Genomic DNA, 16,233 nt, shown 5'->3' with positions numbered 1-16,233 from the left:
CTGCTGTAGAAACGCAGACTTGTTAACATTAATTATTAAATCGTTTGCTCTATATACGGTATTGTCTCACGTACCAATACCGACGACATTTGATACAACATTAGACAATGTCTTTTCCTTATTACTCGCCAAATTATTAATCACTCCCGTAGATTTCAGGATTGCGTGTTACGAGAATGCGAGTAAGTTGAACCGGCATTGAGAGACGGATTTGCAGAGATTCATTGGAAAATGATACCACGCTGACATCTTTTTAAAGTGTCAGATTTGATGTCACTTTTATGCTGCAATTAATCTAGGAACTGCTATGTTGATATTCTTACATATTTAATGTGATCGAGTGATAAATATCTCCCTTGTCTTAATGCTACCAATTTGTAAATCTTAATTAATGAAACTAAATGCCACGCACAAGTACACTACAATAATCAATTATTTATGATAACATTTCAGAATCATATCTTCAATATCAGAGAGTAAAGACAAACTTTTACATTCATGCAGAGCTGATGAGAAGAGTTTGCCTTTAAAGTAATAAATGTTGTCAAATTTATGAACAATTTAGAAAACCTCCATCAGTCAATCTTTTCTCTCAGGTTTGCATTTTTATTTACTTTTACTTCAGTCCAATAATATAATCAGATGATATTATTAATGATTTTAACATTTTAGGTTGAACCATTTATTTTTAACAACTTCAGTGTTCCTTTAAATAGGAAAATGGATGATATATAATGGATCAATTTTAATATCACCACGGTTTATTTACATAACTCACATTTCGATATTTGAAGCACTTCTCATTCATAAGTTGAAATAATTCTTTTGATTTATGCCAATGCATTCATTTCATTCCATACAATGTAGCCCCATTTCATTCATTCAACTCATATAAGCTACAAATCGTGTCAACGCATAAAAACATGCCACAAAACGATAAAATTTGACAGCATTTTTACCAATTTTCACTCTTATAATTTCCTCCTACAAGGGAAACTTAATTTCCCCTAAGCGTGCCCCTGAAGACACTATGGAAGTGTGGCGCCATCATGGAGGAATTGGTTGTCATGTCAACAGAGTGCTTAGCAACCACTTGAGCCCAATTTAGGGCATTGATTTCATGACACCTTAACCTTCCACATAATTATCAAAAAACCAACAGGGATCAAATTAAAAACAAATTTCACTAATTTTTTCTTAAAATTTAAACTTTTTGTGATGATACTTGACATCTGCATGCAAAATACATTAAAATGAGTACAAATATGCCTAGTCATGAATGGTACAGAAATTTACAAATTACATCCTTGATTTTATAAGCTTATTGTTTATCGAGCAAAAGATTTGTAATGCCGAGTGCATGTGCATGGCAGCACACAGAACACTAATGATGACGACTACTATTTCCTTCATTTTATTGCTGCCGAGTTATTACTTTATTTTCATTTCCACAGTTAGGAGATATTAAGAAGGAAACTGTGTTAGTGAAAAAAATCACTTGTTAAATTGCAATAAAACCACCTCGATTAAAGGAACTCTAGCTGATATTTTATTTTACATAATGTTTTTCTAGTTGGGCTGACAACACTTTGTCAGCCCATTCCTCATTGTTTAATGCAAATATGATAATAAACTGCTCAGCGTTCAATCATTACCATTAAAATGGACAAACTCAATTATTTTTTACCTTAACACATATTAACCCTAACCGTATCAAACACCAAAAACCTCAATATATTCACAAAGCATCTGCAAGCTTAGGTGTCCCACGTGATGCGATTGCGTCATCATGCGAACTGTTATATGGGCACGGAAAGCTTGGCTATACTCATAACCAAATTCTGTGGCCTTCTGATGGAGCTTTGAAACAGAATACCCTGCCAAGAATATCTTGTCAATTTTCAAGGAATAGCGCTTTGATATACAAAGAAAGTCAGCGCAAACATATTTTACCCATTCACAAAGTCCAATTTCAACCATTTCAAAAGTAAAACAAACTTAATAACCAAATGTGTCCCTTTGTAACTTAACTGTGCTTTCAAAGAACATCCTCATGCAGTTTACTCCATTTTAAGGAATTTGTTCAACTTCATCAAGATATTTTATTGCAGCCTCTAACCAACAAAATTTCTAAAATATCAAATTCTTTTGAAGAAAGTATAACAAAACTTCCTGTAACCAATTTTGTCCCTCTTCAATTGACGCTTTCGGTGAATACCTGCAGCATACACCTTTTCAAAGAATTTATATTATATTAAAGTCTCTTAATAAGACAGTTCACCTAAACACAGAAATATATAGCTCTATCCGGATAGCAAACCTACCCACGTTTCTGCCTTTCAAGAAAAAAAATCCATATTTTCAAAATACTAATTCTTTTGATGAAAGTGCAGCTGTTGAGCCGGTCATAGACATTTTACTTTTAGTAACATTGCCGTGAGCACGCACTTGTTTACTTCTATATTAACTCTTTTTTGATGGCTACATCACACTCAAACTTGCAAATTATTTGACAAAATTACAAAATTTGCTTCAAGAAATTGATCATTATTAATATCATCAATTATAACATAGTTTGCCTGTGTGCTAATTTTAATTGTGGAAGAAGTTTCCATGCTGATAAGAGGAAGCGGCTAATTTAAATATTATAAACGGTTGTATCAAATTGATAACGTTTCAAGAGTTGCCTACATAAATGTCTTTTCATTCATGTCTAAATCCTATTCATGAACGAAAGATGCAACAGATGAAAACGTGAAAAGAGTTTTACGTAAACAGGGTCCTACATTGGGATGAACCAAGTTTCAATAAGCAAACATGTGATTCAGTCGAGCAGACCGAGACGTTTGTAGCGACAAAAATCAATTTTAAGTTATGGCGAAAGAAATGTGTATTTTCATTTGTACTTCATTTAAAGGAGCATTTTGAGATCCTAACATCCTCTTTTTATGACATTTTTCTGTAGATATCCACAAAAAAAGCTTATTCCCAAAATTCAGTTGATTCCGATTTTGCATTTGCAAGTTATGCATGATTAGGTGTATTACACTGCTCCATATAGGCTGGTGTTGTAATTTCGAACTGAAAATTTATTTTTCGAAACAAACACATTTTGCTTCATTGCCATTTTCAATATTTTAAAGAACATATCTGCATCTATGTACATTGTACCTACACCTATACAAAAATGACCTAGTTATTATTTTTACAATATAAGTTTCCAAACCTAGCCTTAAGCCAGGCTTCGGCATTAAAACATCCATGTAGAGCTATGTAAAGACCGTATGCACCATGTTTACCATGGATATATCAATGAAAACTTGACATATGACTGGCAGTCAAATTTTAATCAATAATATTGCTGACAAAAATTATTAGCTTGTTATATATGCCCACTGGTTGTCAAATTGTGTTGTTGTTATTTTTTCTACAGTATGATCAGAGAAATATTGAAAGTCACATATTCTTACATTTAGAAAGTACTAAAAACTGCCGGTCACCAATGAGATGGGTTGTTGGCATTTTAAGCAATTGGTTGCTTTAAAAGCTGTTGCAACTGATTATATTGAAAAGTTGGACAGCATTAACGGATCATGTACCTCAGTTGGCAAAAACAATTTGGTTTTGGTGTAAGGCTATTTCCTAATCACTTCTATTACCATTTGGAAATGTATTCATCTTGAGGCACATCATCATGTTTTGCACCGAATAAACTATAATAACTACGATGTGCCTCTGATGTCAACCTTTCCATTTTCCAAATGAGGAAAAGCACCCCATTTTATTCCCAAGTCCTTATTTTTATCAAACTCAAACATTCCTTTGAGCACCCAAAAGCACCTAATTTTTCCTTCACTTGAGGTTGTATGGGTAAATATTTAGTTTAAAGTGTGGCAAACCCTATAAAGGAGCCCAATTGGGCTGATAACCCTCAACATAGGCAATACTGGCAATTGTTTCACCTTATATCGACTATTAGATGTTTATGAGCAGTCACTCATGTGACAAATTTATAAAAATATTCAATAAAAAATCTCATCAATGTTGATTTTTATTTGGATAATGTCACGCCAGAAACGCTGGCACAAAACTGTCACTAGAGTCCGTATACACTCCCGGTCACCAAGGAGATTGCGCTGTCGGCCAGTCTGTGACAGGCTACTGCGGGTTAATTCTAACTGTTCATTAAATTATTCCGCAAAATGAAATTACATCAATCAAAAGACACAATATTAGTGGAAACAGTTAACATGGGAGTCTGTTGAGCACAGGAAAAGTGAGTTTCCATGTTTCTTGCAGGTAGAAAACAACAGGATACAGTGAAGCCTTGATTATTTAGATGTAGTACGATTTCTGGGGGTAAACATACATGCTCACGAATGTTGACTGCTTTGTACAAAAATATGTCAAGTTTTTGACAAAAGAGAATTGACAAAATGAGATTTTTTTAATAATAGGGATTTGAGATGGGCCTCACAGAATACACACTGCCTTGCATCTAGTCTGGGATAATATGCAATTTTACACACATTTTGAAAACTGAAAATGTTATACTAGATCGTGTTGTCATGTTTTTGGACAAAAGAGAGGTTATATACCACAAGGTATTCACTGAGGAAGGGTATGATGAGAGGCCTAGCTTGCATGGTAGGATGCACCATGCCTTAATGTCACTTAGTATGGATAGTAAAATCAGAGACCAGTAAACATTTTTTAGGAATGCTGATATTACTTAATTCCTGGATTCACTCATTTGATAAAGGAAATGGTGAGATTATGAGAAATTTCATAGGAAGGGTTTGAGAAGGGCTCTCGGGATAAGAGTAAAACAAAATAGTACAGTAAAGGCACCAGAGCCAAATTGGTTTGATCTTTGGACCGACCGGACCGTCGACGATGTTTCGTTGCTTGTTATTAATGAACTATAACTAATTAGTCAGAAGTAATGGTAAAAGGGACAATGCATTACAAACAGAGATTAAATATTATAAATAACAAGGATTGACCAAGCATTGATGCTCAATAAAAGGATCAAACTAATTTGGTTTTATTGCTAAAGGAATCTTGCTCACCTACAAGAAAGTTCATATTCATAAGGAACAAAAGCATCTAAAATGTTTTATTTATGGGAGGGGTTTGAGGAAGGGGTTTCTTATAGGTGGAACATGCCATTCAGATAGATAACTGATAAACATTATCTGAATGTCAAGGAATGTTGAATACTTTCATACTATATTTTGACATTTTCATTTAAACTGATTTCCTCTCATATTCTTCCTCGGATATTGTTTAAGAAGCACACCTGCTCACAGGTATTTCGCCTTATGCCTCATCTGCATGGAGGGAGGATACAAATTGGCATCCTCAAGCAAAATATTTACCACACATGTTGATATGGATTCATTTTTTTATAAGTTTAAAATTCATTACGGGTTGATTTCCCCTTATCTGATGGAGAAGAGTGTACTCATATTAGGGTAGGGTAGAGATGTGTCTCCAACAGTAGCTTAATTTTTCTGGGGGGACAGAGTGAATATCGGGGCAAAATCAACCAATATTGTGCAAAATTGCATAAAAAGTGGAAATTTTCAGTAATTTTGGGTTTTTACTGGAGGGGCAAAGAGTTCTGACTGGGGTCTCCTAGAATCTGAAAGTGACCCCATTTGTATACCTGAGACCCAGATTGTTTAGCAAATTGGACACAATTTTGTGATATTTTCATAAAATTTCAAAATTGACTGAAAAGGGGCGTCATATTTATACCAGAGTCCCGGAAATGAGACCCATATTTGCTGCACATAAGCTAATGGTAATTTGTACTGAGTACCCACTCCCCCTTATCCTTAAAGGGATCCAATTTAAAATCCTATTTGCAGTTCTTCATTTACCTTCCTTTAAAATTGATCATTTTCATTTCAATTTTTTTTTCACAAATCAATATTTCAAATAATTTAGCATTATTTTAAATAATTTAGCATTATTTTAAATAATTTAGCATTATTGCCAATCTAATATAGCCTATATATTTAGGTCTGTTAACTTGATAAATATTTACAGGGATTGTTATTTCTTACTAAGCTTTTACGGACTTGAAAAAAAGGGTGAAAATTAATGCCGACAGAATTTGCACTTTGCCATCCAGTACGCTTTTTTCTCACAACACCTCGAGGTTCTCATCCCAATCAGTGTCACCGTAAAACCTGGATGTTTCACTTTAAATTTCCATCTTCATTTTTCACATCATGCTGGAAGGGGTATCAAAGTTCCACTTGCCTCAATTACATGCTAATGAAATAAGAACATTGCCCTCTGGTCAATGATGCTTTGTGAGGTGTCCACAGGGTTCAACTTTAAGGACTATTTACATGATGTGATCTAATCCAGATCTGATTTGGATTTATTTGGAACTGTTTTATTATCTATACTTAGTTCACATACATGATGCCAAGAACAATAAACCCAGTTGTGCCTGCTCATCGTTCATACCTACACTGCCAGATACATTAAAAAATGTTTAATTGAGCGCCCGCCAAAGCAATGACTTCAATTTGTACGGCACATTTAGCAGCTACTACTACACTTGTACTACAGGCAATTAGGCGTACTGCACCTACATCAAAACCAAAACAGAACTACTTTTCGATATGTTGTCCTGTACATTAATCAACAACGCCATTGGGCCATAAATTCATCATTAATATGCAATGATGTGCATATCGGGAACATTGCGGCACCTTACACTTAACACTCACTCCTACTTAATTTGATGTATTGCCAACAAGACCTGCTTGCCACCCGCAAAAATGGTACAGTTGACACTAAATTGCCCATATCTAGTACATGTTCTCTGGCTAATCAAGCTCACCTCCAGTGCGCATTAAATCATCATTATCACTAGCGTTGTAGTAACACATACATCACCTTATGAATCAGCAAGGGACTAATTCTTACTCCGAGCTATTTGGTGTGTTTCAAAAGATACACCCACTAACTGTTACCTGCTTGACACCCAGGCCAATTTGAACTCAGTAGCCATGTTCACACGGTCATAGACACGGGCGTATCTAGGATCCTTCTCTGCTCAGAGGGGCTTTCAGATTTATGCGGGGCGGCTTAACGGCTAAAATCGCCAAAAAACGGCTGATTTTACAGGATTTTTAACAAAGTGCGGGGGACTTCTGGACACGCCACAGATAGAATGCTAAAGGATCAGTGTACTCATCCAGATCAGCAACATTGTTAGAATAAATTCACCACACAATAAAATTGGAGTGAATTATTTGCAAAGCTCCATTCTGATTGGTGATTAAAGTGAAGATATCATGTAATTGACCAATCAGAGGCAATGTTAGATCTGCAGGTAGTGCTCAAGTATCAAAATTCTAAAGACAGTTCACACAGTGCATTATAATCCCCAAGTTTTTGCTCGAGAGCCACATTGCTCAAACCAAAAGCTCTCATGTGGACGCACCTAGTATCAGCAATTCTAGTTTTGCTCGCTAATTAAGCTCACCTCTACACCATTAAATCATCATTATAATTGAGCTATGATAACACATACACCACCTTGCTCGCAAGAAGGCAAATGACTCGCTACACAACTCGGGGCTATTTGGCGTATCGCAAGTGATACGCCCATAAACTGTAACAGGTTACATATACATTAGGATGGGTGCCTATTACTCATGTAAATAGCGTTAATGGGTGAAGCAGTACCCTACTGGCACTGTGTGCCATCTATACCTACTTATGTTAGGATAACTTTGATTAAACCGACCCACTTTTCTGAGACACACAAAAAATAATGGTGAGTCGTTAGGAATGTCTTATTTCTTTCAAAACATTGCCTACGTGTATTGTGTGCATTAAAGAATGAATAGAATGGCATGATTTGTTTGAAGTTTTGCCAATGCGTGTTATTGATCATGATGGAACAATACTGAAATATGTTGGTATGTATCATGATAGATATGTGTAATTTGGTAACATTTTGAAGAAAATTGGAAGCACACCAAAATAATTAAGTGTACATAAATTATTCTCAAAGATTCAATCAGCACTTGTAGCCTTAATATGTAGCCTATACATGAGTGTGTTCCACCATTGATAACCTCAAGAAAACCTGTCCTTGATTTGAGAGTTGAACCAAGGATCTTAGGTTATTAAAGTTGGGTGCTCTTACTACCGATTAAAGGCTCTTAGCATCATTGAGATCCGAACCCTCAACCTCAGGGTAACAGTTGGATAGCCATACCACTAAGCTACTAAGGGCCAGTTTCTAAAAGCATGGCTAGTGATCAGGCTTCCTAAGCCATCAGGCTTAAGGCCACTTAGTCCAGAGCTTACAATTCCACATCATACATCACCTAGGAAGATAAATCAATAAATGAATCTACATTGGTAGGGCTAGCCTGCTGGCTTAGCAAGCCTGACCACTAGCCAAGCTTCGAGAAATAGGACCTTAAATGTCAACTCATAAAACAGATGGGAATTGAACCCAAAATGACAGTGATACAATGCTCAATCTCTATGACAGGGCTCAAGGTATTCTAAACTCTTATTCTTTTCTCTTCAGCTTTCCTGGGACAAGTATAGTAGAAAAATTGTATTCTTTAATTTTTAAGAATTATAAACAGTAGTTTTCAGCAAAATGTTAAGTCCTATGCATTCTTACCTGTGATTCTCCTTTGCTTTTACAGATATCCACCGTTAACCCATTAGGTCTCCAATCTGCAGCCTGTAATCAACAAATAAATATCAACAACAAACATGTTAGCTATCACATCAACATCATTTTCATTGCTTCACCAAGCAAGTTAAGGATCTCAATAGGTATGTGGATATGGAGCTATGAATGAACAGCTCTTTTCAGGGCCATTAATAGTATAGAGGAGCTCTTTTCAGAGCCACCATACACAGGGGCACTCTATACTTATTAGAGATTTGTTGTATGGAAGTCAGAGCTAAAATGTACAACAAAACTGTCCATGTTATTGCACTGCTTTTTTTCCACATTTCAAAGTTACAAAATTCAAACTGTTTATGGGTTGCAGCATTCTATTATATCAACAGCTCTTTTCATGGCCATTTATACTAGGCAATGATAGATTAGTATGGAGAAGCTCTTTTCAGAGCCACCATTCACAGTATATGTGCATATACTCATTATTATTTTGTTGTATGGAAGTCATAGCTAAAACGCACAAAATTGTCCATGTTTCTACACTTCTATTATTACATCTCACATAGTATTGTTGCAAGTCACAGCCAAACAAAGAAGTCTTATGCAGCGATACAATTATTGCCACAGTTTCCAACCATATTTTTCTTTGCGACCGTTATTCAATTTTCCATATCTATAATTGTACATTTTGAATACAACTTGCAGCACACTTATTACATTTGATTTGTGATTCTAAACACGCAGAGGTCAACCTCTATTATCTTACGCTGAGACTCTCACAATGTGCAATTACATTTGTTGTTTTCCCTCCAGCCTATTTGTGTTCTTTTTGTCTCCACTCATACTTTTTGTCTCCAATCACAGTCTTTTTTCTCCAATCACACCTTTTATCATCAATGTTTTCATAATCTTTCCAGAATGGTTTTGTTTATCTCTCTGCAATTTGTACTTTGCGTTTAAATTGGGCTATTCCATTTAAAATCCACACTACCCCTGTGGAAGATTTTGGAAATATCTTCCACAGAGGGAGTATGTTTTCCCAATATAATTGGTCAGTGTTAATCACTTTGAAACCCATACTCCCCATGTATTATGACTATACCTATATCTTCCACAACTGGAGTGAGAATTTTAAATAGATGTTACCCAACTGTCTATTCAATCCAAAGCTCAAACTCCCTCTGTAGAAGACTTTAGCTAAATCTTCCACAGGGGGAGTGTGGATTTTAAGTTGAATAGTCCAACAATCTAAACTTAACCAAATGCCACATCCCTTGTAAATGTGAAATTTACTATCAATGCCTTCTCATTTTTTTACATTTTTTTATTAGAAATGACATAGCAATGTAAAAAAAATATAATTTCCCCATTTTAATTTGCATACTGGTAATTTTTTTCACCACCTACCAATTAAAATAATTATATTTTGGAATGTGATGATGACAAAAGTATGGTGCAATGTAAAAGTACAATTTATTGCATCTTTTAAAAACAAAATTGTGCAATTTGCAGGACCCTGAACGCCCTACCGTATTCAATTGGACGCCCGTCACCCACTCACCAACTAAAACTAAATAAGCAGTTCAGGAAATCACATTCAAAAATCAATTCTTTTGAGGTCCTGCCGTAATAAAGCAGCAGAAATGTAATTTGATTTTCTCATTATTTGTAAACTCACAATTTTATTTTTTATCAATTTTGAAACAGTAATAAAATTGAATTACTGACTGCCATAAAGTAAAAATAATTTTTATGAATCGGAGACGTTACAAATATTAAATTTTGAAGGCAGCTCATTAAACTTCTTGTAAAGGAAGTTTGTGTAATAGGGTCACATACAACATTATAATTTCTTATAAAATTTACAATTTTCTTTCTCATTTTATAATGGATTCAAATGAGCATTGTGTTGGGGTAGTGGTTCTTAAGATGTTTTTGAAAATAATTCACAAAGACTTGTTCTATATTGCAAAACCAAAATAACATTGTCCCCTTCCTCAAGCTGGCCCGGCAAGCTGGTCTTCATTTGATGACATGTGACTCGCATTGTCTGATAAATCTATATTGTTACTTCATAGGCCCTATGGCCCATTCTCACAAAGGAGTGTGGTAAAACTCAAGATTTTGATATCACATTTAAGATTAGACAATAAGCTTGACGATGAACCCAAATTTGCTTTGTATCATAAAACATTTGAAGATATTGTACAATCTTTTCAGAGTTAGATGAGCATTGGATTTCGCCAATATACAGCATTGAATGGGATTACAAAAAGGCAATTACTGGTTAATAATGTTCCGTTTCTTAAACAATTGTGTGTTTTGATAAGTTATGGGTACCAAACTTAAAAACACTATAAACTCAATAATCAGAAATGTGACCAAATTTGATGATTTGTATCTTTTAAGCCTATTATCTGAAAAAGTAGCTCTGAAGACATGTTCTAGGTTTTATGGAAGCTGTCGCAGTGTTCCTCACGGCAAGCTATGGTGTCCATTATGGTGGCAGATGTGTAGAAATGTTTCTTTTAATCCCTTTTGGTTTCTATTACCAGCCATCTGACTCTCATTGTCCAATACATACAAACATATCATCTAATCCTCTCATTCTCGCCAAATACCACCTGGCCTCAAAACCATCCCAGATCTTGTTTTCCACTTTACCTGCCCAGGGCTTGAAAGGGGTCAACGAAATAGCATCAGAGGTCGCTTTTGTATGTTTCCTTTTCGCGCTGTTAAGTTAAGCCACTGCATTATGATTGCATCCTGGGAAAGACGCATTTAGGATCTTTTTGAAAGATTTCTTGGCTTGAGGGGTGACTTTTTCTTGGAGAGCTGATGTGACCAGACAGTAAGGCCCATAGGATGCCAAAGGTCTCCATAACACTATGGACCACAATGGCCTCATCCCAATGGCATAGTTCAATAACTTCAATTAAACAATCAGAGTGCAAAATTTGACCTCAAGTTGCAGAGTTTGAGTTTTTGTACCCAAATTTTCAAAGGTTAGCCAATGAATGTACAAATGTATTGGGGTTAAAGAACTGTACCCTGATAGATGAGCATGTTGTGGATCCTAGTGTAAGCAGATAGGGCTGTTCATAGGACCCTTGAATAATCTACATCAATCTACTGTGGTGAGAGCCTGACCAAACTCATTACAAGATTTGTACCCATCACCTTTGATGGTGATTCTATACTTTGTGATCTAAATTGATCTGGATCAAACCTTGGCATATGCACACTCCAAGCTAAACCAGTAGATCATAATAAGCAACCCAGGTCTAAAGAACCAGATTGATCCACTCTAAAAGTGTGAAGTAAAATGGCCCACATGAAATAATTTATTTCAAATAAAATTGATGGTCTTGAAAGAACCACTGAACCAATACTAGGCATGTTTGTACTCATTTTAATGCACTTTTTATAAAGTTCTCAAATATCAGTAAGAGAATCCAAAATGCTTTCATAATTACAAATCTGATAACAATTTGAGAGTTTTTCACAACTCTTGTAACTATTTGAAGCTGCAGTAAACACCCACATGGAAAAAGTTCCACAAAATAAGGCTCGATTTGTGTCCAAATTTGGTCAGTTTCTTTCTTCGTTCTCAGATATTATTGACTTTTAATGAGGGAATCTATTCAGTATCTATTGAAATATTGTCAATATGTGACCGTACACCACGAATGAGCCGTAAATGTCCTCAATTGTATTCTGAGTTACAGTGTAAAATGGGCATGAAGGTCATATTCATAGGTATTTCAATTTGGTGCTACGTGTATCTCATTAAATGAGATACACGTAGCACCAAATTGAGGTACCTATGAATACGACCTTCATGCCCACTTTACACTGTAACTGTAACATTAAATGAGATACACGTAGCACCAAATTGAGGTACCTATGAATACGACCTTCATGCCCACTTTACACTGTAACTCAGAATACAATTGAGGACATTTACAGCTCATTCGTGGTGTACGGTCACATATGATTTTCATAAAATGATGGATACAGCTTGTGACTATAATCTAATAACTGAACCAAGGTGTAAAATAGGGGAAATCCCTTCTTGAGAACTGCTTCTATAGTCGTGTTCACATTTTGAGTTACACCCGGCGTAAACTTACTCTAACATTGATAAAAACATTTCCCTTCTCCTACCGCGTGTCCACATCCAGCCTACTCCTAGCACTACACTGACCAGTTCTACCAAGCATTCACTTCTGTTCAGCGTAAACATTGGCTACCACTTCCAATGTTTCTGCAACCTTTTTCAAGCATGCAATATATGTAATTTTTTAGTTCTGACCAAAAAAAGGTCAAATTTACACCAGGTGCCAGCCGTAGCAGTGTTCACATTGTAACTTACGCCTGGCGGAGATTACACCCAGTTTGCTACCGCTAACTTTCTCAGGAGTAAATCGTTGAACGTACGCCTGGCGGAACTTACGCTCACCATCGTTCACACTGCCACTACTCCTGGCAGCGCCTACCATTACTCCTAGCAACTTGTACCAACCAAGTTCTGTCGGGCATACATCCGACAATGTGAACACAGTTTGTATCTGATCGTGTAAACACCGGCTCTTGAAGAGAGAAATCAGATAAAAATGTTGACGATCACAATTTTGGGTAGCAATAAGCAGTCTAATATTTTTGATATTTCACAAATGATATATACATCAAATTGCAAAGAGCAACATAATATGAGAATATACCTTTTGAGTAACTTCAAAAATTTCAAATTTCAAATTTACCAAAATATATGAAAGAAAAAAGCTAGAAATGTTGATTATTGCTACTTGTTGGTGGCTATGAATTCCTTGGTAGTAAAGTTGGTACATCCCAAATGCTTTACATCAAATTACAAAAGGGAAAATAATGGGAATACCTTCATAGTAATTGACATGTATGCACAACTTGCACAAAATTAAAGGGAAAATTAATATATAAATCTCCAAGTCTTTTTTGTCGAATTGAATAGAAATGGTGTACTTTATATTCCAAATATTGTCTGACTTGACAAGAAAATTGTTCAATCTTCTTATGTTGTCATTTATATTCAAAAAATGATTAACTACCAAATATCAATTAGTATTTATGAATAATTGAGTATAGAACAAGAAATTTTTGTTACCATAACAATAATAGTGTCAATAATTGAACCAGTGCTATTCCTTTCACAACCTAAGAAATTATGATTGTTATTTTGATTGGTTTTAACGTTGTGTCAAGGCTTTGTTAATTTGCAATACATCATAATTGAATTAATTATGCTGAAAGAAGATGTCCAAACGAACGTGTCTTTGAAACCTCCCGAATCTAATGTAATGTAAACGCTGTGAAAATATCATTCCCGAATGCAATATACAAAGGGTTACTAGTCTGATGCATTTCACCCTAATATAATAGTTTTTACTCCTGCACAGACCAGCCACCTTTGATTGACTGATTGCTTGATTTTTGCTTGATTGATTGAGCACAATATACAAAAATAACAAAATAAATAAAATATATATATAATTTACAAATTTATAAAACGTAATACAATTTTAATTGTCCATGCCAGAGAGATCCAGGTGATATGACAAAATCTGGGAACATGAAGGTTGGCCAAATCGGTTCATTCTTTGTAAGATTGATGTACTGGATGACATATTTCCACATGCCAGACTAGACCCACCCGACCCCCCTGGGTAGGGAGATATGGGTACCCCCTAATTTGGGGCTTTTGACACAGGAAAATTGCTGTGAAAACAATTGAAAAATTGCAAAGTTTATGAAGTTATTTTTCTATCAGCAACTTCTCGATTGGATTTTATTTTGAAATATTTGTCAAGAGCATAGTTTATTTGTAATACAGAACTTAAAATTGCAATGATTGGGGTCTTAGGTTTTCAGGAGGGGGTCATCAATGTTACCCCTCTTTAGCACTTTTAAAAAATGTTTAAAAAAGGGTAATTTTTAAAGCCCTTTTATGAAAATATACATCTTAAATATTGATTTTTTTAAATGTCAACATTTTGAGGCTATATTGGTCTACTCCAAACAATAAATAGTAGATTCGGGCGGTGTAACGAATTTGCATAAAATTGGTGTTTCTAGACAGTATTTTCGCCTAATAAATTTCTTTAAAATGATATTGTAAGTCTAAAAATGGGAGGAAACTGAATGTGACAATTCTATTTTTAGTCTTAAAATGCTTAAAATGTTTTCATATGGTGACATTGTTTTAGATTTTTCTAAACAGAATCATGTCAAGTCTGCAGAAGTGTTTCTAAATACAAAACAATTCATATTTAGCTATCTGAGTAAAATGCAAAACAGAAATACTGAATACAAGACTACCATGTGATAAACCATGATGAACAAAATTGCAATATAAATGTAGGTCCGTTATGTAGGCCTATTGTGTATGCATTTTTTAATTATGTCATATATATTGTTTTCATATATTAATAAAATTATGCCTAAAAGCCCTCAATGTTATATGAGTAAGAAACTAGGATATTAGGGGCGAGTTTCTCGACAGGAGTCTTATTAAGCCGTAGTCTTAAGGTGGCCTTGAGGCTACTAAGCCTAGCCCGCTCTCGAAGCCCGAGTCTTAACTCTAGTCGGATTTCTTCAACGCAAATTCAACCTAGTCTTAGTGGCCTTGTAGGCTTAACGCTTGACAACCTCGTCTCTTTCAACCAGCGACTTAATTGTATAGGCTGTTGGAGGTAGATGTACATAAGATGTGGTCCTCACGGTTTACCGTACTAACAAGGTTGCCGTCTCATTATCGCAATGTTCCCGGCGCAAAGACTAGCCTGGACCCGCGGTCTTGTGCTTGGGCTTATACCGTGCACAACTTGATGCAAGAATATTTTGTCTGTTTTTGTGTCTTTTATGTATTATTTTATTTCCACTTGACTTTTTATGAGTCCAACTTGTATGAATGATACGTCTATGCTTTATACTCGTGATTCTTTCTTTGCATCCCAAAAAGGGTAAAACTGTAAGCCTAATGGAAAGGAATCTGTGATTCCCTAAAAGGAAAGCAACCAACGTGCTATCTACTGCTGATCAGTAGTCTTCTCAGATCTCACATGAAGTTATCTGTTGGTACAATATTTATAATTATTTAAGCAGAAGATATAGCAATATTATATGCATCTTATCCGTAAATTCAGTTTTAATACTGCATGCATTATTGTTTCGTATCAAATATTTACTATATATTTACCAATTTTGTCCTTCTTCTATAGTATTGAATTGATGTCCAACCTGGTATAATATAGGCACTCCAAAATAATATTGTAATAGGCCTACTTATGAAAATGCAGTATCAAACTATTAAGGCTTGGATAGGGACAGGTGGTATCATATAGGTCTTCATGATGATGATGATGATGATGATGATGATGATGATGATGATGATGATGATGATGATGATAATGATGATGATGATGATGATGATTATGATGATGATCATGATGATGATGAAAGATTTATTTTTTAAATTATATTCGTTGTTAGAAAAAACATCATTCAAAATGAGT

At 35.2% G+C, this 16,233-nt stretch overlaps 1 protein-coding gene across 1 annotated transcript in view; it reads right to left on the bottom strand.

Moving 5' to 3' along the window:
* Window positions 1-16,233, bottom strand: part of LOC140142990 (semaphorin-5B-like) — a 404,016-nt gene that overhangs the window by 115,808 nt on the left and 271,975 nt on the right. The window contains 1 exon segment of the mRNA XM_072165019.1: window positions 8,675-8,737. Within this exon segment, the coding sequence (XP_072021120.1) occupies window positions 8,675-8,737 (63 nt within the window).

Source organism: Amphiura filiformis, chromosome 20 (genome assembly GCF_039555335.1).
Source record: "Amphiura filiformis chromosome 20, Afil_fr2py, whole genome shotgun sequence".
Taxonomy (NCBI): domain Eukaryota; kingdom Metazoa; phylum Echinodermata; class Ophiuroidea; order Amphilepidida; family Amphiuridae; genus Amphiura; species Amphiura filiformis.
This window is presented reverse-complemented; position numbering and strand designations above follow the sequence as displayed.